We start from the raw sequence: 25,273 nt of genomic DNA, 5'->3' as shown, positions 1-25,273 counted from the left end.
AATCACCAAATTACCTGGCCAAGTTTCTGTAGGACTGGGTGTGATACCTCACTGCAGAGAGGAGGGTGATGATACTGTACCACTCCGTGCCTCTTTATTCCTCTTTTCATTTCCGGTAAGGGGAAAGGTCATTAATAAACTTGGGCCCTCCTTCCTAATTTCAGCATTTCACTTTGATCTGCCCTCGAGCCAAGGGTTCACTGTGGCTCTGTGTGTGTGAAGTTTGCATGCTCTCCCTGTGCTCTGTGTGGAGTTTGCATGCTCTCCCTGTGCTCTGTGTGTGAAGTTTGCATGCTCTCCCTGTGCTCTGTGTGGAGTTTGCATGCTCTCCCTGTGCTCTGTGTGGAGTTTGCATGCTCTCCCTGTGCTCTGTGTGGAGTTTGCATGCTCTCCCTGTGCTCTGTGTGGAGTTTGCATGCTCTCCCTGTGCTCTGTGTGAAGTTTGCATGCTGTCCCGGTGCTCTGTGTGGAGTTTGCATGCTCTCCCTGTGCTCTGTGTGGAGTTTGCATGCTCTCCCTGTGCTCTGTGTGGAGTTTGCATGCTCTCCCTGTGCTCTGTGTGGAGTTTGCATGCTGTCCCTGTGCTCTGTGTGTGAAGTTTGCATAGTCTCCCTGTGCTACAAACAGCTGCAAGCTTCTATTTGGGATCAGAGCTTCAGCAATTCAGTAACAACATAATGTTCCAGAAGGAAAGTGTGTGCGTTTGTTGATGTTTCACTCTCAGCCCCAGGAAGGGGTAAGGCGTCACTGCAGCTCCACTCACTGCCGGATATGCAGGCCCTCATGCGGGCCACATGTGCAGTCACTACGGGAAGAACCGTCATTTGCAGTCGTATTTGATATTCTTATGTTTAGGCAGAGCTCTGCCACAGAGCTGGATTCAGCTGACTTTTCTCATTGCCATGGTAACCGATAGTGAGCGCTATGCCTATGGATTTCTCACTTAATGAGTTGGATGATTACCTTCTAAGTATAAATAGGGCCAGCTGGGGAGATTGAGGATGGCTACGGAGTTGGGGCCATGGTCCCCTAACCTACTGTGTATCTTTCATTGAGAGCCATTTTTAGTGTTTTTACCTTTTTATATACCTTTTGGATTTTCTTGGTACAGTTCTTTCTTTGTTTAGGTGCCACTGTCCTTCTGCCCCGTCCACCTCAGAAGATGCCAGACCAACACTCATACATGCATATAGGTCTGGTGGCGAGTTGTATGTACTTCTGTCTTTACACCGATTTCTCACTCATGTCGCATTCGCATGCATTTACGTTACAGCTCAGGGCAGACAGTTCACTGTACCCATGGCCGGCGTCATTATCTCGGTGCACAATGGCTAACAAAAGGCTCACAATGTGATTTTGTAACTGGCACAGGTGATAAGCTCTCTGCTAATCGCTTCAAAGAGCTAATGAAGGGAATAAACAGTGACAAAGAAGCGCTGATATAAAAGTCTGGGAACAATGTCTAAAATGCTCCACTGCAAGGACACAAACGCTTATTCGTTTGCTTGGCAGATATTCATCGTCAGTGATTTCATCTACACTTAACAAATAGAAGCACATTGAATAGTTGCAGCGATTGTTAGAAAATGTGTGTTATTTAGCATAATGGGCCGAGAGAAATCTGAACGGCAATATCTGAGGTGTCTCAATGTCTGTCGTCTGAAGGCTGCATATTGTATGTATGATGCCTTTGTCACCCACAATTCCATGTCTCCTGTACCTATGGGCCACACTTCCGCTTCATCACTCCTTCTGCACTATCCCCTAAATTCCAGGCATTACGATCACCAACTCAGAAGTGACATTTCAGCTCTCGAGAGCAGTAAACGCTCCCATCTCCAGCCACCAGAGTCACACCTACAATCTGTTGAACTGTATATGAGCCAAAAATAATACTAAGCTAAGATTGTGTTGCTCTTTAAGGAGGACTTGTGGCAAAGACAAGTAGAACACAGTATATGGAGGAACTTGGAAACGTTTGATACAGCAGAAGGCTGCAAAAAAACAAAGTAAAATAGCATAAGCTGGTCCCCACCCTAGGAGCAGAAGCGCAAAGCCCCTCCCAGTCAGGCTGGTCATAACCTGTCAAGAGCCAGCAGGGCATCATTAGCAGCTGGAAAGGGCGGCAATTTAAAAAGTCGACTTTATGAACGTCCAGAAGTCTGGCTCTGTACCTTCCACTGCTCACTGGTCCTTAAGTCAGACTGGAAATGCCAAAACATGCCAAAAAATCTGTTTGTTTATTTGGATTGTGAACTGTTTTTTGTTTTTTTTTTAAACCACAGACAGCTTTGTGTATATAATGTTCTGTGTCCATGTTCCATTATAGATGTCTTTGCACTTTATTAATGGAAACTGTTTATGCATTTATAATTATGAAATCTTCAAATCTTAATTAAGATCGTCACTCATCTACTGCAGAAGAAATTGGCTATTGTTAATTACACAGGCTTCAGCCGTCCTAGAATAAAAACGAATGAATGGATTAAAAACATGTCATTACATGATTTTCACTCTAATAAATAATGTCATACTTACCTCAACTGGTGTACCTTTATAATCAAATATTTTACTCTAATTTGAACCAGTGTGCCATGCAACATATTTTTCTAGTTATATTTATTAGGCATGAGTAAAATGTTTTGAAGTTTTCTTTTATAACACTGATGGGAATTAAATAACGTAACAAAAACAAACGTAAAAAGATGTACTGTATCCAAGCTAAGCTCAGTACAGAATATTAGTCGTATGAAGTGTAATGGTGAGGAACAGAGGATGGTCACAGCTGTTTTTGCATAGCACAAAACAAGGTTTATACAAAAGTTAAACATCTACTGTCCAGAATGCATACATATTCATAAACAATCTTTATTATTTCATGTGAACATGTATCTTTAAAGCATGATAGTAATTGTCCATACAATAGAATCAAAACTATAGTTTTCTATACATTTCTATTGATACACCCTGTGTTTAATTGGAGCCCAGCTGCACCATAGGCAGAAGCAAACCTGTACCCTTCCAGGACCTTGGGCCAGACCACTAGCTCTAGCTGCGGGGGTGCACAGACTGAAGGCCAATGTTATGCTGCTGGATTTCAGCTAGAACTTATGTTGAACAATCATATCTCAGAACGTCATTAAAATTTAGATTATTAACATTTTGAGCATGGAGCCAAAGTGCCACAGATACTAGCACAAATAAGTGTGCATTTGTGTTCAAAAATCCACAAAAAACTCCAAGAGCTGATGACTATAAGTCAGTGTTTGGCATCATGTAACTACATGGTCTAATAACCTCATTTGGAAAGCAAATTCAGTAAAGTTTGAGTGCACTTAAAAAAAGGCGTTTTCGATGTGGAAAAGCACCCATACAATGTGTTCTCATCTGCAGTGTTGATTCAATTTGGGCTGAAGATGTTGTTGAAGATGGAGTTGTTGTGTGCAGAACATCGGTCTAACACATTAGGCCAGAATATCTTGTTTTCCATTAACATGCAGCAATGAGATTCTTAGTAGAATCTTAGTAGATTCTTTGAAGATCTTTGTTTGTCGAACGTTGTGTGCATCCTGAGGCAGTTTGGCAGCTATGTGTGGAGAGCTATCAGTGCAGATGAGCAGAGCTGGCAGACCTCCGTCAGGATAAAGTGGAAGTCTCGTTATTCAGGGGAAAGTCGTTCCAAAGGTAACGGGGTAGAAGGCACTGCTTCTCGGGGGTGGGACTCCGTATGCTCAGCCTACAGTACATCACAGCCAGGACTAGCAGCCTTCTGTCTCACCTGGACCCTGCTTCCCAAACTTCAGAACTGCATACAGGTTCCATACAGTACGAGCCAGTATGAAGCGTGTGTGTGTTATAATACTAGCTATGGATCGCATTCCGACATTTAAATATTACAGTTACATTCTTACTTGCCACAACTCTATTTTAAAACATTGCTAGTGTGTACAGAGTCTGTACTACAGACACACAAATATATTGTTTTTAATAGTCTAAATATAATCTTTTCAACCAGTAAAGCTAATAAACGTAAATACATATTTAAATCCCTTGTGCCCTGAAAACCTCTCTGTACAGCAGCTCGATAAAAACGCCACACGCTGACCTTAAGCAGAACCTGTTTCTTAGCTTCATAGTTTTGATGCTTTAAACACTGCACGATTTATTCTTAACATCTTTTTTTCACAGGAACATTTCTTAAATGCAACAAATAAAATCATTCGCTGTTGGAATTCCATTAAAATTTTAAATTCATTTGACAAGACCTTTTCATTGCGGTCACTAACCTACAATTGTAAAAAGTAAAATAAAATTTAAAAAACCTTATTTTCTGACTGAAAAATACTCAGATCAGCTGCTGTGACCCCAGACCCGGTGACTGGAAAGTGACATCTGCTAGCTATTTATTTATTTTTATTTATTCATTCATTATGAATAGATGCAGAAAATGGCCGTTAAGTTGTACTTTCGCTCCGATAACCCGGGGCAGCAGAGTGGGAGTGGGACTTTGCAGTAGGTGACACTCTGTGCCTTTGATACGCTTCCTTCATGGTTCCCTTCTCAGGCCTCACCCCACAGCTCACACCCTGGATTCAATGCCCCCACGGCCCCCGGTACCCCGTCCTCTGACTGGCATGGCAGAGGAAGGGTGACATTAGTGAGGCTGGAACAGTCCTTGTATGTTGGGCTCCCTGTTCAGGTAGGTGGCCCAGTAGACCAGGTTGAAGGTGCCGAAGAGGAGGGGGAAGGCGATCCGCGACATCCTGTCGATCTTGCTCACGCTGTTAAAGGTCTTCTTGGTTTCGGGGGGTTTGGACTTGGGCTCCTCCTTGGACTCGGTGGGGGGAGGGGGGGCGCTCTTGGCGATGGTGGCCAGCGCCGGATCCCTGGCGATGTTGGGGGCGTAGGCCGTGGCCGTTGCTGTGTACGTGTTGTTTTTCTTGATGAGCGATTCCCTCTTTTTCTTTTGCTGAAACGGGGAAGGTGGATACTTCAGAACACGCCATTGTTACACGAATATCAAGCACAGCCAACACTGAAAAAGTAGGAGTGACATACCTGTAGAGGAATTAGTTAAATACGCTTTATTGTAGACTGCTTAAACTCAGATCTCATTACCTATGGTTAGTTTCTGAATGCTGTAAAACAGGGGGGCCCAACTCCAGTCCTGGGGGGGCGGAGCCCTGTGTAGCTTAGTTCTTTCAATGTTCCACCATAAATGATTCAGCTCAAGAGCTGTGTGGTAATTAGCACAAGGAGTTGAATCAGGTGTGTTAAATGAGGGGAATGTGCAGGGCTCCGGCCCCCCAGGACTGGAGTTGGGCACCCCTGCTGTAAAATGTCCTCAGATTGGACTTGGGGTTGCATGCACCCATTTCTCTTGGTGAAGTGTAATGAATGGAGGTGCATGTTTTCCAGCATGTATGATTTTTTGCGTGCATTTTGTTCAGGGGGGTGGGGGGGAACCTTTTCAGGGACCACGCTTTTGCCGTCCCAGGCGTAGCTCCTCTTGGTGAAGTAGTTGACAGTGGCAAATTCGATGAGGGCGGAGAAGACGAAGGCGTAGCAGACGGCGATGAACCAGTCCATGGCTGTGGCGTAGGCCACCTTGGGGAGGGAATTCCGGGCGCTGATGCTGAGGGTCGTCATCGTCAGCACGGTGGTCACTCCTGTCGGGAGCATGAGAAGGTGAGCTGCCCAAATGGAACACATAGCTATCAGAAATCACCCCCCCCCCCCCCCCCCGATCAGGATGCCAGCCCATCATGGGGCAAAAGGCAGGGGCCACCCCCACCCACAGAATAATCCTAATAATGCAGTAGAAGTGCTCATATCCGGCATTACTTGAGTAACCGACACGATTCCAAAATATCAGTATAAAAATGGAAAATTCCTAAAAATAAGCAATAATACTATTCTATTAAAATGAACCAAAAATAACAAAGAAAATCATTGTGCAATACGACAGCATCACGTTAGCTATCTTTTTGCTTGATGCGCCGTTGTTAACTTCATGATTCCTGATGTTCTGTTCATGATAAATGTTTTAGCAAAACTAAACCCCTCCAAGTGCTCATTGAATTCACCAATTTCTAAATACCAGGATTGTATTGAAAAAGAACATTATGAATATTCCTTATCAATTATGAATACCTTATGAACATTATGAATACACCTTACACCACTGTATGATGCCTGTACACTGTGAAGGTATGTGTGAAGGTATGCAAAAGCCTGATCTCTGCCCAGCTTACTACTGCGGTACTTGTGATGTGAGAATTGCATGTACATAACTTGCGATGTCGATATTAATATCGCACATCGCCAGTGGTGGGCATGGCTCCGCTAACTGCTAAACAGCGAAGCTAACCTTTCCATTAGTGGATTAGCATTTCCGCAAACTTTGAAAACCGTTAGCAGACTAATTAGTTTCTGCTAATTGTTTAGTTTAGTTTAATTATTTAGTTCCACTAACTGTAAATTCGCAAAAAAAATTTGCAGGTAAAGTGAATAAAGATTAACAGTCAAAAATGTTTGTAACCCCTAAAATCATACACATTTGTTCCTGTCTATTGTGAGCGTGTCTGAAACAGTCTATCTGGCATGTTGTTGGCTGAGTATATGTAAACACACGATGTGATTGGCCGATAACTTGTTGGATTTAAGGTAGTCTGGGGTAATTGTTAGTGAATGAAGATAAAATCCATTTAAACTGGGGTACCCTGAACTAAGCAGGGAACTGGGGCCTGTATCATGAAGCTGGGTTTCTTGCTTAGCTGGATAACTTCTTGGATTTAAGGTACCCTAGTTTAAATGTAGGCCTACTTTACTGTGATGTACTTTTCGTTTAGCTGTGCCCACTACTGCACATTACCCAACCATCTGTCAGTGACATTGCAGTGTGTTAAAATAACTGCAATAATCACCAGTGTGTGTATAAAAGGATTAAAGTAAGTTTAAGAATTGTATTACAGTGTTTATGAAGAGTAACATTCATTTGGAATACTCCGATGTTGCAGCTAGAAGGGCATTTATTGTAAAAGTTAGCACCCATGTTTACAATTTTCCTCCATTACAAACGCTACAATCATTTATTTTTTTATATAACTAGTGATGGGGAAAAGCCACAGTAGGAGGAGCGGTGAAAGTCGACAGTTATGCCTGAGTTTAACCCACTTCCTCGTGCACACTGGCTCCATTAAACTCAGCACTGGCTGACAGCCCCCTGCAATCCCACACACTGCAGCTTTCTTACTTGTTAAGTCATACTTCTCCCATCGCTAGTTACATCCACTGCTCCTCTATAAATGAACTACACTAATCAGACCCAGAGAGAAGGACACAGTGCAAATATAAATGACGCCGCTTACTCTGCCGTGTGCAGCCTGACTTTAGCTCCAGTGACGCTCGCTGTATCTGCACGTCTCCGTCTGCGTGGTTTTGCACGCTGCCCTTGGCCACAGTTACCTCTGCCTCCTTGCTGTCACAGAGGAATTCCTAATGCCAGTAATAGTGGCGGCAGTGATTAGGGGGATATTGTGTGAGAGTCGAGCACTCGGCCGGCGAATGCCCACGCCCCTGAAATACCCTAATACGCTCTTAGCTGCCCCCACGCGTAATGAGACACTGCTGGCCGTCCTTTCGCTCGTGGTGACGTTCCTCCAGGGGCCTCTTGGGTGCCACGTCACCTGGATGTGTCCGCTGAACATCCTCATATCACAACCACATCGCTTCTCTGATCAGATGCAGTGGGGGGGGGGGGGGGGGGCAGGTGATGTATCACACAAACTCATCCATAATGTGGTTCTTCCTGACCATGGTATTTCCCCAGGTAAACAGCAAATACAGTTAATTATACTGTATACAAATAAAACTGGCTCCTTTCAATGAAAATTCACTGGATTAACAATGCAGTCCATGACCCATCCTGAGCCACCTCATCACATTTTACTTGTATGTGTTATATATATATATACAGTATATAATCATTTAGAAAAGAAAATTATGCAGTATTAATTCATGGTTTCATATTTTATTGGGATCTAAATGTAACAATATATGAAACCAAAAGTAGCTAATTGAGGTCAGAGATGTAATTAGCTTGGGCAGTTTCAGACCAGGGCCGTCTTTTAAAAACCATTAAGAAGCAGTAATTGGAATCCGCCGCCACCATCTAATTAAAACACCTGTGTCCCAGTTGCCGCCTCTGGATTCCGCGCCGCCTTCCGGCCAAAGACACGGCTGCGCATAGCTCTCCTCTTTTCACGGCCCCCGACACAGTATTGTCTGTTAATGCTGTCATGCCTTGATGTTTCATTCGTTTTTTTTGCACTCTTCAACACTCTGACACTTGCTTCATTTAGTAAAAATATTGCGAAGATATTGGTTTTATAACAAAAATCATTACTTAATTCCTTTGTTTACAAAAAATATCACATTAGAAACAACCGGAAGTTTTAAAGTGAAACATTAATTTGAAGTACTAATAAACTGAAACCCAAATTATATTTCTAAAACAGCTGTTCCGGGTTAAAAAGTTCATGGACGAGCATCACTGCTTTGTAATCTGTAACATCTTTGCAATAACATCAGTGTTTAGTATCCCTGTGGAAGCATAAGACTACGATTGCAATTAATAGTAAAATGCCAAGAACAGAACTGAAAAATGACAATAATAAAAAAAATGTTTGTGTGGAAGATACGTAAAGACACGTTACACACTCATGTCAGTGGACTTTTTTATGAAATCAATAAATCTGCAACATTATTACAGAATTAAGCAATTAAGACTTTCTGTTGGTACCATATGCAGCACCGCTGTGTGCCGAGTTACAGCAGATGTGAGACTAAAACCCCACTTGACAAAAGCTCATATGGATCCAACCGGCGCATTTTGCACAACGCGCGCGCATTACGATGGAGGACGTTGTGCAGTTGTCAGCGTGGTATGTTGTCCCTCATGAACGTCGTTCTGTGCAGACAGTGGTCCTACAGCACGGCACGCCAATCTCCTGCTGTACACACTGCATGAAGGATTTCGCACTGAGAACGCGAACTGGCAGCATCTTTTATCAAACTCTTAAATGAAATCCAATTTGCTTTAAGTTAATTAAATGTAATTTGTTTTATTGGCCAGCTTTGCCACTATCAGTAATGACCTGTCAGAAGTTCTGCAGTGTGTTTCATTAAGACACAGCAGAGACGCCGGTACATCCCAGTACCCACCATACCCCAGCTAGTCTCAGGCCGTCATCATCAGGGGATGAATTAGAGGAATGATGAATTAGTGCTGTACAAACAATGTAATTGGTCATATTTATAGAAGACTGCGTGAGGTTAAGTCTCATCTGATGACACTTTTTGAAAATTTTATTTGTTGTAAAGGAGGTTCACAAAGGCAATGTGTTTAAACTTCTACCTGATATGAACGCAATTTATATACATGGATATTGTATATTAAAGATCACACATAGGTCTCTCTCTCTCTCTCTCTCTCTCTCACACACACAGACACACACACACGCACACATACATTTACCTAGCTGCCTAAATACATATCTAAATGGGGACCTTCCATTAATTTCTATTTGAAAAGTCCTAATCCCAAGACACCTGAAACCCCCACCCAGCCAAAAACTTTTGTCATTTTTCCTTTTTTGATTACATTCACAGATCTTTATAAAATTGAGGTTACACACACACACGGACACACACACGGACATACACATTAAATTGATGTGCTGGATTCAATCTATAACACTTTGACAGTTTGATAGAGAACAAGGTTTGTTGCTCCCCCAGTGTACTGGATCAGTATCTCTCGATGTCCCGTAGGGATCTGTTAACCTAAACACCACACACATAAATCCTTCAGATCTGCCCTGAGACCAGGTGGTTTGTACAAAGTTTACCTCCGTAAACAATGTGAAGCACAGGAGAACAGATGAACACCATGCTGAGATAACTGTGCAGATTTAACTGCTGGGCTGAAAATCCTGAACAACGTTTACCGATCACCAACTCGGAAACCAACACTGGAATTAATCACTGGCACCTTCTTTCACCCCACAGTTTCCGAATTCAGGACTGGGCCTCGCTTTTCATGCTAGCTCCACACTACCCAAGTTTATCCCCGAAATTTATGGCCACAGAATATTCCCCCGACGTTCTGCCGGGCAAAGCCAGGAGTCTGTGCCAGGCGGCTGTGCACCTCAATGCCTGCTGATTCAATCAACAGATACATCAAAGAACAGCTACATAGACCTACAACCACACTGTGAACTGAATCAGAGGAGGAACAATGAGCAGCAGCAATGACCTGAGGCTGATATAGAGACTGAGTGATGCTGCACACAGAGCACAACGCAAAGCAGCACAATACGGAACACAATGCAGGTTAATACAGTATAACCTCCTCGTCTCATTTCACAATGACCAGTAAGCATCACTGTACAGTGGCGGAGACTTTTAAATCATGAAAACAACAAGCCCCACTAACACATGTCCATTGTGTAACACTGCTCTGATTTGTTTTCATTTGAAGATTAAATTTAAATTCCATGCGGAATCTGTAACTTCCTTTTTATACTCTACTTATTATGAATTTTTGTACTCTGAACAGTGCATGTTAGGTATCGACTTAATTAGGCAGTGAGGCAACTTCCAGTGAGCCCTGAAAAGCCACTCAGGGGCGAATCTGTCAAGTTTCATCCACATCCAGCTGAACAGCTAGAATCCTCTGCTACCCCCCACCTTTGAAATCTCTTACAGGAGACAAACTTCGTGTTTTTTTTTTTTTTTACTATTTCCATAAAACTGCATTACCAGCTATACAGTGCGATTTACTCCATGTCATTTTGCTTTGTGTTACCTCAGCGCATCCTGTTTCAACGTTTCGCTTAGATACTTATTGCCCAGCATATTTGCCGCCGTATTAAAATGTTTCATTCTGTCAGGTATATTGAGTCTTACTGAATTCTGGGCTGTTAAACATTATGATCAGTACTTGGGATTACAAAAATTGGATTGGAAGAATTGACAAAAAAATGGCAACGTCATGGATGGTAATTGTCTGTAAATTAGCATTCTACATTCTAGCTGTATTTGCTGAAGATCGGTTAGATAAATTACCTATGAGCAGCTCAATATGAGAAGATGAATGTTAAAGCCACTACAGGGATGAGTGTTATTGAGCCTCATTTTGGAAAAAAAAAGGTCTCTTTTTTCCTTAGGGAATTGATATTTAATTCATATACAAAGAGGTGCACTCACCGAACACAGTCCTGGCGGGGACAGATTCTCTGTTAAGCCAGAACGACACCTGGGACAGGATCACTGTCATTATGCAGGGCAGGTAGGTCTGGATGACAAAATAACCAATCTTCCTCTTCAAGTGAAAGTGTGTCGTCATGACAACGTATTCTCCTATGAGGGGCCAGGAGATGAGAAGGCGTTTTGGTGAACAAAACAGACAAGGCAACAGGAGATAACACATATGTATTTTATCCAACTTTAGATTAACGTGTACTCTATCCTGTGTGCGTATCACTGTTGTCATGACAACGATTGCCTTAGCTGCGCAGACCGATCTAATCCCAGAGGCACGCCCTTTCATAAGGGTTCATACATCTTTCACATGTTAAATCATTTTGAATATTACCGAACACAACAAAATTTTATACGGAGTATGGTTCCTATACTACTCTTTAGTAACGTATGTGCATTTTAACACTTAAACTTAAGTAACCTAAGCAAGTCACATAATTTAAATAGACAAGTAATCGTAATTGTGTTATCGGCAGTTAAAACAGCGTGACTCACATTTATGAGAATACAGAAACTGACCACCGCAAAGGTCAAATGCACACCAGTAAAGCAGAATTCTGACATATTTAGGAACAGACTGTAAAGTATCAGGTCAGAACTGCTAGGAGACATGCTGTTTGTGTTCTGGTGGAGCTCATAGGTTAGGTTCCATCCAGTCAGCCCTGCAGCCAGTCACCTACAGTATTTCCAAAATCCAGAGGGGGACTCACTCAGCGAGGGACACTCACCCGAGGGGGGACACTCACTCAGCGAGGGACACTCACACAGGGGGGACACTCACTCAGGGGGGACACTCACTCAGGGGCGACACTCACACAGGGGGGACACTCACTCAGGGGGGACACTCACACAGGGGGGACACTCACTCAGGGGGGACACTCACACAGGGGGGACACTCACTCAGGGGGGACACTCACTCAGGGGGGACACTCACACAGGGGGGACACTCACCCGAGGGGGGACACTCACTCAGGGGGGACACTCACTCAGGGGGGACACTCACACAGGGGGGACACTCACTCAGGGGGGACACTCACACAGGGGGGACACTCACTCAGGGGGGACACTCACTCAGGGGGGACACTCACACAGGGGGGACACTCACCCGAGGGGGGACACTCACTCAGGGGGGACACTCACACAGGGGGGACACTCACACAGGGGGGACACTCACTCAGGGGGGACACTCACACAGGGGGGACACTCACTCAGGGGGGACACTCACTCAGGGGGGACACTCACTCAGGGGGGACACTCACACAGGGGGGACACTCACACAGGGGGGACACTCACTCAGGGGGGACACTCACTCAGGGGGGACACTCACTCAGGGGGGACACTCACACAGGGGGGACACTCACTCAGGGGGGACACTCACTCAGGGGGGACACTCACTCAGGGGGGACACTCACTCAGGGGGGACACTCACACAGGGGGGACACTCACTCAGGGGGGACACTCACTCAGGGGGGACACTCACACAGGGGGGACACTCACACAGGGGGGACACTCACTCAGGGGGGACACTCACACAGGGGGGACACTCACACAGGGGGGACACTCACACAGGGGGGACACTCACTCAGGGGGGACACTCACTCAGGGGGGACACTCACACAGGGGGGACACTCACTCAGGGGGGACACTCACTCAGGGGGGACACTCACACAGGGGGGACACTCACTCAGGGGGGACACTCACACAGGGGGGACACTCACTCAGGGGGGACACTCACACAGGGGGGACACTCACTCAGGGGGGACACTCACACAGGGGGGACACTCACACAGGGGGGACACTCACTCAGGGGGGACACTCACACAGGGGGGACACTCACTCAGGGGGGACACTCACTCAGGGGGGACACTCACACAGGGGGGACACTCACACAGGGGGGACACTCACACAGGGGGGACACTCACTCAGGGGGGACACTCACACAGGGGGGACACTCACTCAGGGGGGACACTCACTCAGGGGGGACACTCACTCAGGGGGGACACTCACACAGGGGGGACACTCACACAGGGGGGACACTCACTCAGGGGGGACACTCACTCAGGGGGGACACTCACACAGGGGGGACACTCACACAGGGGGGACACTCACCCGAGGGGGGACACTCACTCAGGGGGGACACTCACTCAGGGGGGACACTCACTCAGGGGGGACACTCACACAGGGGGGACACTCACACAGGGGGGACACTCACCCGAGGGGGGACACTCACTCAGGGGGGACACTCACCCGAGGGGGGACACTCACTCAGGGGGGACACTCACACAGGGGGGACACTCACCCGAGGGGGGACACTCACTCAGGGGGGACACTCACCCGAGGGGGGACACTCACTCAGGGGGGACACTCACCCGAGGGGGGACACTCACTCAGGGGGGACACTCACTCAGGGGGGACACTCACTCAGGGGGGACACTCACACAGGGGGGACACTCACTCAGGGGGGACACTCACTCAGGGGGGACACTCACACAGGGGGGACACTCACTCAGGGGGGACACTCACACAGGGGGGACACTCACTCAGGGGGGACACTCACACAGGGGGGACACTCACTCAGGGGGGACACTCACACAGGGGGGACACTCACACAGGGGGGACACTCACTCAGGGGGGACACTCACACAGGGGGGACACTCACTCAGGGGGGACACTCACACAGGGGGGACACTCACACAGGGGGGACACTCACTCAGGGGGGACACTCACTCAGGGGGGACACTCACACAGGGGGGACACTCACTCAGGGGGGACACTCACTCAGGGGGGACACTCACACAGGGGGGACACTCACACAGGGGGGACACTCACTCAGGGGGGACACTCACTCAGGGGGGACACTCACTCAGGGGGGACACTCACACAGGGGGGACACTCACACAGGGGGGACACTCACTCAGGGGGGACACTCACTCAGGGGGGACACTCACACAGGAGGGACACTCACTCAGGGGGGACACTCACTCAGGAGGGACACTCACTCAGGGGGGACACTCACACAGGGGGGACACTCACACAGGGGGGACACTCACTCAGGGGGGACACTCACTCAGGGGGGACACTCACTCAGGGGGGACACTCACACAGGGGGGACACTCACTCAGGGGGGACACTCACTCAGGGGGGACACTCACACAGGAGGGACACTCACTCAGGGGGGACACTCACTCAGGAGGGACACTCACTCAGGGGGGACACTCACACAGGGGGGACACTCACACAGGGGGGACACTCACTCAGGGGGGACACTCACACAGGGGGGACACTCACACAGGGGGGACACTCACCCGAGGGGGGACACTCACTCAGGGGGGACACTCACACAGGGGGGACACTCACTCAGGGGGGACACTCACTCAGGGGGGACACTCACTCAGGGGGGACACTCACACAGGGGGGACACTCACACAGGGGGGACACTCACTCAGGGGGGACACTCACACAGGGGGGACACTCACTCAGGGGGGACACTCACTCAGGGGGGACACTCACTCAGGGGGGACACTCACTCAGGGGGGACACTCACTCAGGGGGGACACTCACACAGGGGGGACACTCACTCAGGGGGGACACTCACTCAGGGGGGACACTCACTCAGGGGGGACACTCACACAGGGGGGACACTCACTCAGGGGGGACACTCACTCAGGGGGGACACTCACACAGGGGGGACACTCACTCAGGGGGGACACTCACACAGGGGGGACACTCACCCGAGGGGGGACACTCACCCGAGGGGGGACACTCACTCAGGGGGGACACTCACTCAGGGGGGACACTCACACAGGGGGGACACTCACTCAGGGGGGACACTCACACAGGGGGGACACTCACCCGAGGGGGGACACTCACTCAGGGGGGACACTCACACAGGGGGGACACTCACCCGAGGGGGGACACTCACACAGGGGGGACACTCACTCAGGGGGGACACTCACACAGGGGGGACACTCACTCAGGGGGGACACTCACTCAGGGGGGACACTCACTCAGGGGGGACACTCACTCAGGGGGGACACTCACTCAGGGGGGACACTCACACAGGGGGGACACTCACTCAGGGGGGACACTCACTCAGGGGGGACACTCACACAGGGGGGACACTCACTCAGGGGGGACACTCACACAGGGGGGACACTCACACAGGGGGGACACTCACTCAGGGGGGACACTCACTCAGGGGGGACACTCACACAGGGGGGACACTCACCCGAGGGGGGACACTCACTCAGGGGGGACACTCACACAGGGGGGACACTCACCCGAGGGGGGACACTCACTCAGGGGGGACACTCACACAGGGGGGACACTCACACAGGGGGGACACTCACCCGAGGGGGGACACTCACTCAGGGGCGACACTCACACAGGGGGGACACTCACTCAGGGGGGACACTCACACAGGGGGGACACTCACTCAGGGGGGACACTCACTCAGGGGGGACACTCACTCAGGGGGGACACTCACACAGGGGGGACACTCACCCGAGGGGGGACACTCACTCAGGGGGGACACTCACTCAGGGGGGACACTCACACAGGGGGGACACTCACTCAGGGGGGACACTCACTCAGGGGGGACACTCACACAGGGGGGACACTCACTCAGGGGGGACACTCACACAGGGGGGACACTCACTCAGGGGGGACACTCACTCAGGGGGGACACTCACACAGGGGGGACACTCACACAAACACTCACCCAGAGAACACTCACCTGTGCTGGACTGCACTATTCCTGAGTCCACTGTCTGTCCAAGTAAGTCGTACTGGTTAAGGCGGGAACCATCTTCAGCAACTACCACAGACTGCTGTGCCCCCCTGGTCCACACATACACAACTTCTGCACGTGTGTAGGCATCTGACAGGGAAATGATTAGGGATCCAAGGTTTACATTTAGACAAACTCATTTCATTTACTGTCCTCATTTTCCATCCCTGGCTCCTTGTTTTTTTTTCCCACATCCCTTTTGGGGAAACACAGGCTGGAATCTTCCCCTTGTCGGGAGTAACCAGGGCTCAGAGATTCATCCACAGTCTGCTGCTCGCACCCTGCCACCAGCTTCAGGTTCCCCCCTGAGATGATGCATGAATGACTGATCAAAGTAGCTTTTACATGCAACCTGGAAAGTAGTATCTGAGCGCCAAAAGCTGATTCTTTCTTCAAACCTCATTCTCAGTGCGGTAGATGTGTGTGCAGTAGACGTAGGAAGGAGCACTCACAGCTGCCAAACTTTAGTGGACAGGCGTGGGCGTCCATGGGGAAGTCCTCCAAGTGCATTGGACATTCCGCCCGCACAGTCAGCCTGGAGGCAGGGAGAATGAAAGGTCACAAGGCCATGCTTTATGTACTGTTAAGTACAATTACATAAAGTTATGTACCATTATGTTCTTGTGTGTACCATTATATACCATTATATATACAATTATCTACCGTCACATACCGTTATGTACCATTACGTACCATTTTGTATTGTTGTGTACCATTGTATACCATCATGTACCGCTATGTACCATTATATACCATTATGTATGGATACCATTGTGTTATGTACCATGCACACAAGGTCTTCATGGGCACCTCAGGAGCTCACATGACCCTGACAAAAACAGGATGGCGCTGCACTCTAGACTTAATGCAACATCCTTTGTTTTTTCTAGACCAGTGTTTCCCAACCTGGTCTTTAGGGACCCCAAGACGGTCCACATTTTTACTCCATCCCAGCTGTCTGCCATACAGTCCACATTTTTGCCACCTGGAGCTGAAAGGGAGCAAAAACATGGACTGTTTGCAGGTGCCTGAGGACAGGGTTGGCAAACATTGCCCTGGACCCAAAACTCCTTTGGATCTTCCATCTATTTGTCATAACCGCTAATCCTAGGCATGGTCAGGCTATTCATCAAGACTGTTCATCTTGGTAGTAATTGCATATTTGCTCAGAAAAAAAAAACCACAATTTAACATTATACCATATGCAAATTAACAGTAACACAATGAAAATAAGAATTTCTTCATTTCTCCAAAAAGTTGCTGAAATCTTCTTGGACGGCTAGGTAAACTCCGCTTTGGTTCCCAAACCTCTCCTCAGGGCCACCTCAGCCACTCCATGTATTCACTAAATTTCTCCACCAGCTCAATTAATTAATCAACTTGATTTGCTAATTAACTCAATGAGGTACTAATTAGCCAGACAAGGTGCTAGTGGTCAGGTCAGGAAATACATGGGTGTGTTGGACTGATGCTGCAAATACGGTGGCTATCTTAGGAGATGTTTTCAAATGGCAAAGCTGACACATTTGACAGACACGATATGAACTGCGTATTGTTTTACACCAAAATGAGGATCATTTTTATAAATTTCCGTGATTGCCTAAGACTTTTTCACAGTATGTAAACTGAATGGTTCCCCTATACATGCTGACTGATATCCAGCCATGAACTCAAATCTATAACTGTCAGATATTCTATAATGAGCAGTTAGGGGGGAAATGGAGGGATTTCAAGCCCTGAACTTGGTACCTCATGGTGTAGAGCAGTGTCCCGTCCTCTGTGATACGCAGCAGCTTATTGGGCATGGTCATGTTGTGAGCCACGGACTTCTTTCCGTTGTGGAAAAAGGTGTCTGGGGTCCAGATCTTGCTGGCCATCAGATTGTTGAGACGCAGCACAGTCATCGGCCCCTTGAACTTCAGTCTCTCGTCTTTCCAGCTTTGCCGGAAAAAAACATCAATAGTATATTCCTGTGCGGGCAACAAAAGAGTCAGGTTCAGCCTTTTCGTTAGAACCTTGGGAGGGCTTTAATACATCGAGAAGAGCATATCAGCATGCCACTCTGACTCGCCGGGTAAGTGTGTACCACCTATTTATTCCCAGGGCAGGAACTCTGAGAAGAAGCTAAGAAGGCTTTCACCAAGATTACAGTGCTTAATTGGAGCATCCCTTTAATATTGCAGTGAAGGCCGTCATGTGATGGATTCGCCTGGAGCCCCACTAGTAATGACATGTCAGTGCTACGTTGCATAAAATAACACAGTATGTCAGAGTTAGCAGGAGAGACCAATCTTAGAGGAAAGGGAATTATTAGCTGGACTTCATTAGCTATTAATTTGTGACCCATGTGTAAATGTAGTACTAAATGTGTATGAAAAAATTAGGACTTGAACATATTATATTGTACTGTATGTACTGTACAGAACTGAATTCAATTTCCAGGCAGCTGCCGGCTGTTGTTTCCCTGAATTGAGTAATTAGAGTTCTGTAAAGGAAGCGATACTGTATACTGTACGAGGGGGTAAGGAAGAACAGTAGCCTATATGGTAAGGCTACAGCATGAACCAATTTACTTTAAAAACTTGCTCAAATTGCTAAAAGTGGAGAGCAAATTTCCAAAATATGTTTTAGAGAAAATTTCTGTAGACTTGATGAGTTTTGCAAATGTAACGATCTTCTTTGTTGGGTTATATGAAGACTACCAAAGATAACTTTGGTTCCCAGCACTGTAACATGTGACGAGGGAGCCTGACTTTAGGTCATCAGTGGTCTCATCTCAAAAACAACACAAATGGACTGAGGGAGTTTAGGAAATTTGCACTTCAACTCAGAAATGGCAACGAATGGCAAAATATGAAGGTCATGACTACGAAAAATACTACTATTATGCAGTACTGCCGCGCTCCAACATGTGTAGTCATGTGGCAAATAAACAACTGATTTCAGGTAACTCTTCAAGCAATGCTGAAACCATAACAGTCATTAACCAAGAATGGAGGAGTTGGATAAGTGCCCATATGTGTGGAGCTGTATGGTTATCAGGTCCAGAAAAAGCAACATGCAAGCAGGCCAGACAATTCAATCGCTTTCTTCCTAACAGTGAAACAAAACAGAAGGTTAACAATCTGCAGAACCCATGCAGAAGACAATGAACAGTGGCGTAAAAAGACATGAATGCGGAATAAAGGAGCAGGACGTACCATGTCATGGTCTGATACGGGTCCAAAGCTCGTCACAAAAATGTCAGTCTTGACTTCTGTTAAACGCTCTGTTGAAGCAGGAAATTAAAAGGTGAAGTAAATCCTTATTAAAACTCCTCATGATCCCAAACTCATTGATACCTAGAATGTTTTTATGCACCGATTCAGGTATCCCAATGTCCAAACATAATTAACCAAGTTCCATCGTGGCAAGAATGTGCATAAATCAGCTGTGATCCTCGGCACTTTGTTAAGAGAAAATCACAAATTACACAGACTGTTAGAAAGACAAAATATTTAATGTAACCATAGTGTATCAAGAAAGGGAGAAGCTCATTTCATTATTTCCCTCCCAAATGAAGCTGAAAATATCGTGATAAGATGATTAACTAAGTACTTCAAAAGATAATTACTAAGCTCTATTTATGGAAGTTCTCATATTAGGAGAACAAACAAACAACAAAACAAACTAGATATCTCCATCCAAATCTATCAAAAATGCCAGTCTGCAGTTATATGGCTGTTTTCCATATACAATGTAAAACTTTATCAACATGCAGATACAGTGGTACCTCGGTTCTCGAACTTAATCCGTTCCGGACTCCGGATCGAATCCTAAACAGTTCGAGTTCTGATCGAATTTTTCCCATAAGAAATAATGGAAAACCAATTAATTAGTTCTCCCGGCCCCCCAAAATTGCACCTAAATATGTTTTTTATTTTTTTATTTTTTTTAGCATTTAAACACAAAATGAACAGGATAAAACAAGAAGAGCATTTTTTTTTTAATGGCTTCCAAAACGATAAAGATCTTATCCCAACATTACCCCTGATCTGCCCCGATCGTCCGCTCCTTCCGTGTGCCACGCCCCCTCGTTAACCTCTTGCGGGATCCCCATGTAATCAGCTGTTTCTGGTTGTTGTCATTAGTCCTCTGTATTAAGTCCGCGTTTCAGTTTGTTTCCCCAGTCCGGTCATTGGGTGCGTTCGACTTGCTTACAGCGCGGGCTTAAAGCAACGCATTCTGATCCTGATGCAATGCATTACGGTTAGATGCATTGCGACCTTTCACCCAGCTGCACAAACTGGAACCGCCTCCGTGACCACACCTTTGCCCTTATTGGCTGAAGAGTTTATTACATGCATGACGTTTGTATCCCAGGCAGTTCCGATGCATAATCTGCTATTTCTCCCGAATATCACATAAAGCAGTGAGAACTGGTTTTCAGGTAATTTACCTGGTAAAATAAAGTTTAAATAAATTACATAAATGCTCTAATAGTACACGTAAGTTAGTGGTTTATTTATTGTTAGTTACTGTAATGTTGCGCTGCTTTATTTGGTTAATCGTCCAGTCTGTGAAGAAGGCATTCAAGTAAGAATTGCATTGTAGTAGGACTCATTTCCTGGCGCGTACAATTTATATTAGGTCAGCGTTCACGGTTCGACTTATGATATTCAGATCGAGTTGTAGGTCAAACTGGTTTGCTCGACTTTCAAGAAATTCGAGTTCTAGTGAGTTCGAGAACCGAGGTACCACTGTACTTTGAGTAATTTTTATTTTCTCTGTAAATATGAGTGAGTACTTGTATGAGTACTTGGTTAAGGTTTGTGTGAGCAGCAAATGAAATACGAACATACTTCATAAGCTAAGCAGAAACACATATCTTGTTAACATGCCTACTGGTGCCTACAGGCAAAAGGTTCCATTCCTGTCTAGAGATAATCATTTGCAAGTTGCCCTTATAGAAAAAGCATACACACCAGAGCTATCATGTAAGAAGGCTACAACGTGGGAGGCCACACCCACTTATTGTGCTCCTGAAGGAATACCGTGTAAGCCCCGCCCCTTGTGACATCATGAGTCGCTAAGCACCGCCTACGAACCTTTTGTGACCGGGCAAAAAGCATCCTTATAGTGCTGAAGACAGCTGTAGCGTGATGGTGATGCAGTTTCCTGCCAATCAGTTTTCATCTGTGTAGGTCGAAAAATTCTCATTCTTAAAGTTTGTATTTAACAATCATTTGACTGATAGATTCTTACTAACAAACGAAACAGTCCCTAACTATGAACCTGATAAGCATCAGCCAGTTTAAGGCAGCTGGACGATGAGATGAGAGACACGCAGCTGTGTCTCCTGCTGTTTGTGTCACGCGGAGACACGATGGGAAGATTACCTCCTAGGCCAGGCCTGAGTCGGTTGTCATAGCCGTCAAGCAGGCTGTCTAAGATCCTGGTGAACACGGTGGTGTTGTCCTTCTGCTCGTCGGAGATGCTGCTCTGCCCAGAGCTGAACAAGCCGTATCGGAGTAGTATTATTACCCTGGTAAGCCTAACATCATGTGCACATACACAAGCATATATACACACAAAAAGCAAGTATGTGTGTCTTTGGGGAGGCATGTTCTGCTGTCATCCTCATGAGACAAACACCATCTTCTCATAAATCGCAAACGCGGCATTTTTTTATTATTTGTGGTTAAGCTACATACATAAAAATGTATGTAGCTACATGATGTGTGTGTGTGTCTGTGTGTGTAACTGATTGATTAATATCTTATTAATAATTGCATTTACAATTCCAAGTTTCCAAAAATGTACAATAATAAATGAAACACTGGAGATGCTTCAGCAAAGAAGCTGTACACAGTCGCCACTCAGAAACATTTGTATTCTGCCAGTTTAGTCAACACGGTGTGCCTGTGATTTCCGATACATCAAACAATGTTGAACCCTGGAGATTTATCTCGAAAATGCACGTGTAAATAAAATTTTAAAATAAAATTTAACTGTAGAATAATTAATAAAACTTGTTCATGAAGCCTTTTTGTTGTTTTCTTTTTGGGAAAGGGAAAAGCGTTCGGTAAATGTGATTTGCATTCGGAGCAAGCCATGCGATGGGCTCTCAATGAAACGCTATCGCCATCTGCAGGTCATCTGAAGAGCAACAGGAACATCCAGTACACACACCGCAGACACAGGAAGGAAGCTGCCCTCGATAGTTTTCCAATTGCACCATCCTATCATCTGTGCTAATTAAGCCAAGCTTTTAATTAACATATGCAATTGAATCCTAGTGTAACGATATTAATCAAACCTTGCATTACGTACTTTGTAGGAAACCCTATAAATGGCCTCTTATCTTAGTGATGTAGTATGGACATTAACAGACAGTACATCACTACAGCTTAGGCTGAATCAAGCTATGCCTCTATACTAGATGGCAGCCGAAGGCGGACGGCGATTTCCCTTTAGAATCATTACCTTTTCCCGCAGAGCGCGCTCAGGAACTGAACACAGGCCCATACACACATCACGGTATTTCCAGTTTGTCCCCACATTGTTCTGATTGATGTCAAATGCACTGCAAGAAAAAAAAATCGCAGATCAGTTCAGGCTGAAAAATACAAAGTGGAAGTCATCACCTCCAGTTACAGTAATTACATTAAAACATGTCCCCACTTAAGTACGTCCAGTACGTCTCTAACTTTGCTTATGGAAACTGAAAGAAATCCATAGTTCTCTATGAAATTAGTCTTTAATCATCTAGCGGCAAGGTGTATAATCCGACTCTTCGGTTCACTTGTTCGGCATGCAGCACGACTTTGCCCTTTACTCACTGATTTTAGTCACATATGCTGCACGTAAAATAACTGGCTGAAATCACTTAGGACTTGTTCTATAGTAGCCGTCATGTTGGTTGTAAAACGTAAAACCTACGGAAAGGGCAGCCTTTTCACTGTCAATGACAGATGTGTAATACGCAGAGAATGCCGAATGAAAACATGCAAAGTGTCTATAGATCCGTCTGAACTTCAAAACAGACAACGCGCAGAAACCGAGACGCACCGGCTGCTTCCTCCATCCATTACAGCTTCCATAATTTCGCCGTCGGGGAGCTATAACGCCTTAATCACAGGGAGCGGACTGGATTTTCAAATATTAGTTTCTAATAATATTTAATAAACGTACATTCTGCCTCGCCGCTCAAGAGATTGATTTTTATTGAGGGTATCATATATGAAACAGAAGGGAAACGCAGGCGAAGGCGATTGCTGTTAAAATACATACAACTAACAGCCAGAAGACTTGGGACGTTGCGTATACTCATCTTAAATCCAACAAGAAAAGCACGGTAATGCTAATAAGCATGCAATTCATATAAAGCGCGTTAAAAGGTTTTACCAGGGAAGGCTGCGATAAATCGGAGAGCATATCGCTTAAGCACTGGAAGTCACCACACTAGAGTTGTAAACAATACGAATTAAGGTAAAATATATATATATACAGATAAAGTTATAGAAGAGATGTGATATGCCGTATCCGTACCGTAATTCAGCACATGCTGTATCATATTAATCCCTATATGCCGATCAATTGAGCAACAGTGTGTGCTGTCGTAGTATACAAGCAGCACAGTGCAAGTAATCCTTCAAAATACCCAGACAGTCACGGAACAAGGATTTTATGATTTAAAAAACTATTCTGTATACTAAACGATCAATTCACAACCAAATCCGACAAAACAATGTCGGATTAATTTGTATCAGTTATTTCTCTGGAAGAAATCGATTAAGTGACGTTCAAAAGACAAAATCGCTTACGGCTTTACGTTTGTGTCTTGTTAAGTCAAAGCAATTTAATACACATAAAATCACTTACAGTACAATGGTAAAATAAGTCGGTTACCTTGAAACTTTTTCTTAAATATACCTTTTCAGTGTTGCTTCTGTTCTGTGTCAGATCCTCAAGATCACAAATCTGTTGAATTTCTGCCCGGCTGACGCCGCTGAGTCCGCACGCCTCACACTGTGCCTCGGTGCGGGAATTAAATTCTACTCCGCTCCCGCAAATTGGTGCTCAGTGCAAAATCTGCCTGGACGGTGAGATTGTATGTAAGCAACGTTTCTCACCAAGACAATAGCAATGTGTCTCTGTGTAAAGCGGATGAGAAATGCACTGTGACTTCATGCCAGAGCGATTTTATTTTAGAATTGAAGGTGGTACCAATCTTTCATCCTAAAACCATTGCGCCAATTTTTTATATGTTGCACAATTAAACTTCCAGTGCTGTACACTTTTCTATGCATGGTTAAATGCATATATATATTTTTCTCTGGTGTTATTTAAGTTTAATTTTCCTTATGGACTGCACTTATATTTCATGTTCTTCAAGGCAAAAACATTTTGTACAGGGGATACACACAGTGGGCACATTAGTATTCAGTGCAACTACCATTGTTATTTGATCACAAAAATACAGTTATCTATGTGTAGAAACGAATTGGTATGTTTCCGATAGCTGTTCCATGGCTTTTATAGATCAGCAATATCCTGGATGAATCTTTATTTAATTGTACATATATCACAACACCAAAAGCACATTTACTGCATCTTAAATAGGCCTTCACATATGTGTGCACTCTACTCTGCAACTTAATGATGAGTCCATTTAATGTAACACACATTGTACATTTAGCAGCAATTCTGACCAAGAATGAAAAAAGCAAGGAAGTGAAGAGTCTTACAACTTTTTTTCCTTTATGCAAACACATCAATAACTGGCTTAAAAGTGTTGCCCTATTGCTCTCAGATTAAACTACACATTGTCTACGTATGTCCTATGTCTCAAGATGAGATTTGTTACTTATATCCGTCACAAGAGAAAAGTGAGGGGATTCAACTGACATACAATGCAAAAAGATCTTATATTCGGGGTGTAGTAAAGGTCACATATACGGGGTGTAGTAAAGGCAACGTATATGGGGTGTAAAGGTCACATATACGGGGTGTAGTAAAGGCAACGTATATGGGGTGTAAAGGTCACATATACGGGGTGTAGTAAAGGCAACGTATATGGGGTGTAAAGGTCACATATACGGGGTGTAGTAAAGTCAACGTATATGGGGTATCTTGAAGATCATGCATATGATGTGTATCATATATGGGGAGTAGTTA

General features: G+C 45.5%; 1 protein-coding gene across 4 annotated transcripts; it reads right to left on the bottom strand.

Annotated features, from left to right (window-relative positions):
- Positions 1–2,850: 2,850 nt before the first annotated feature.
- Positions 2,851–24,275, bottom strand: LOC111833418 (gamma-aminobutyric acid receptor subunit alpha-1). Of its 4 annotated transcripts, none has more exons than XM_023791651.2 (10): positions 24,005–24,275; positions 22,580–22,679; positions 21,493–21,605; positions 19,315–19,382; positions 17,864–18,084; positions 16,567–16,649; positions 16,061–16,204; positions 11,272–11,424; positions 5,467–5,669; positions 2,851–4,969 (listed from the first exon to the last, which is right to left on the bottom strand). In XM_023791651.2, the coding sequence occupies exons 2-10, from the start codon at positions 22,654–22,656 to the stop codon at positions 4,655–4,657; spliced, it is 1,377 nt and encodes a 458-aa protein (XP_023647419.1). In that variant the 5' UTR covers positions 22,657–22,679; positions 24,005–24,275; the 3' UTR covers positions 2,851–4,654. The 4 variants fall into 4 exon arrangements, with proteins under 4 accessions (XP_023647419.1, XP_023647420.1, XP_023647418.1 ...); XM_023791652.2 differs by having other exon boundaries at positions 24,029–24,275; XM_023791650.2 differs by lacking the exon at positions 24,005–24,275 and adding an exon at positions 23,645–23,690.
- Between the last annotated feature and the right edge of the window lie 998 nt (positions 24,276–25,273).

The sequence above is a fragment of the Paramormyrops kingsleyae genome, chromosome 10, assembly GCF_048594095.1.
Source record: "Paramormyrops kingsleyae isolate MSU_618 chromosome 10, PKINGS_0.4, whole genome shotgun sequence".
Lineage (NCBI taxonomy): Eukaryota > Metazoa > Chordata > Actinopteri > Osteoglossiformes > Mormyridae > Paramormyrops > Paramormyrops kingsleyae.
Note: the sequence above shows the minus strand (reverse complement) of the source record. Positions and strands in the feature narration are given on the sequence as shown.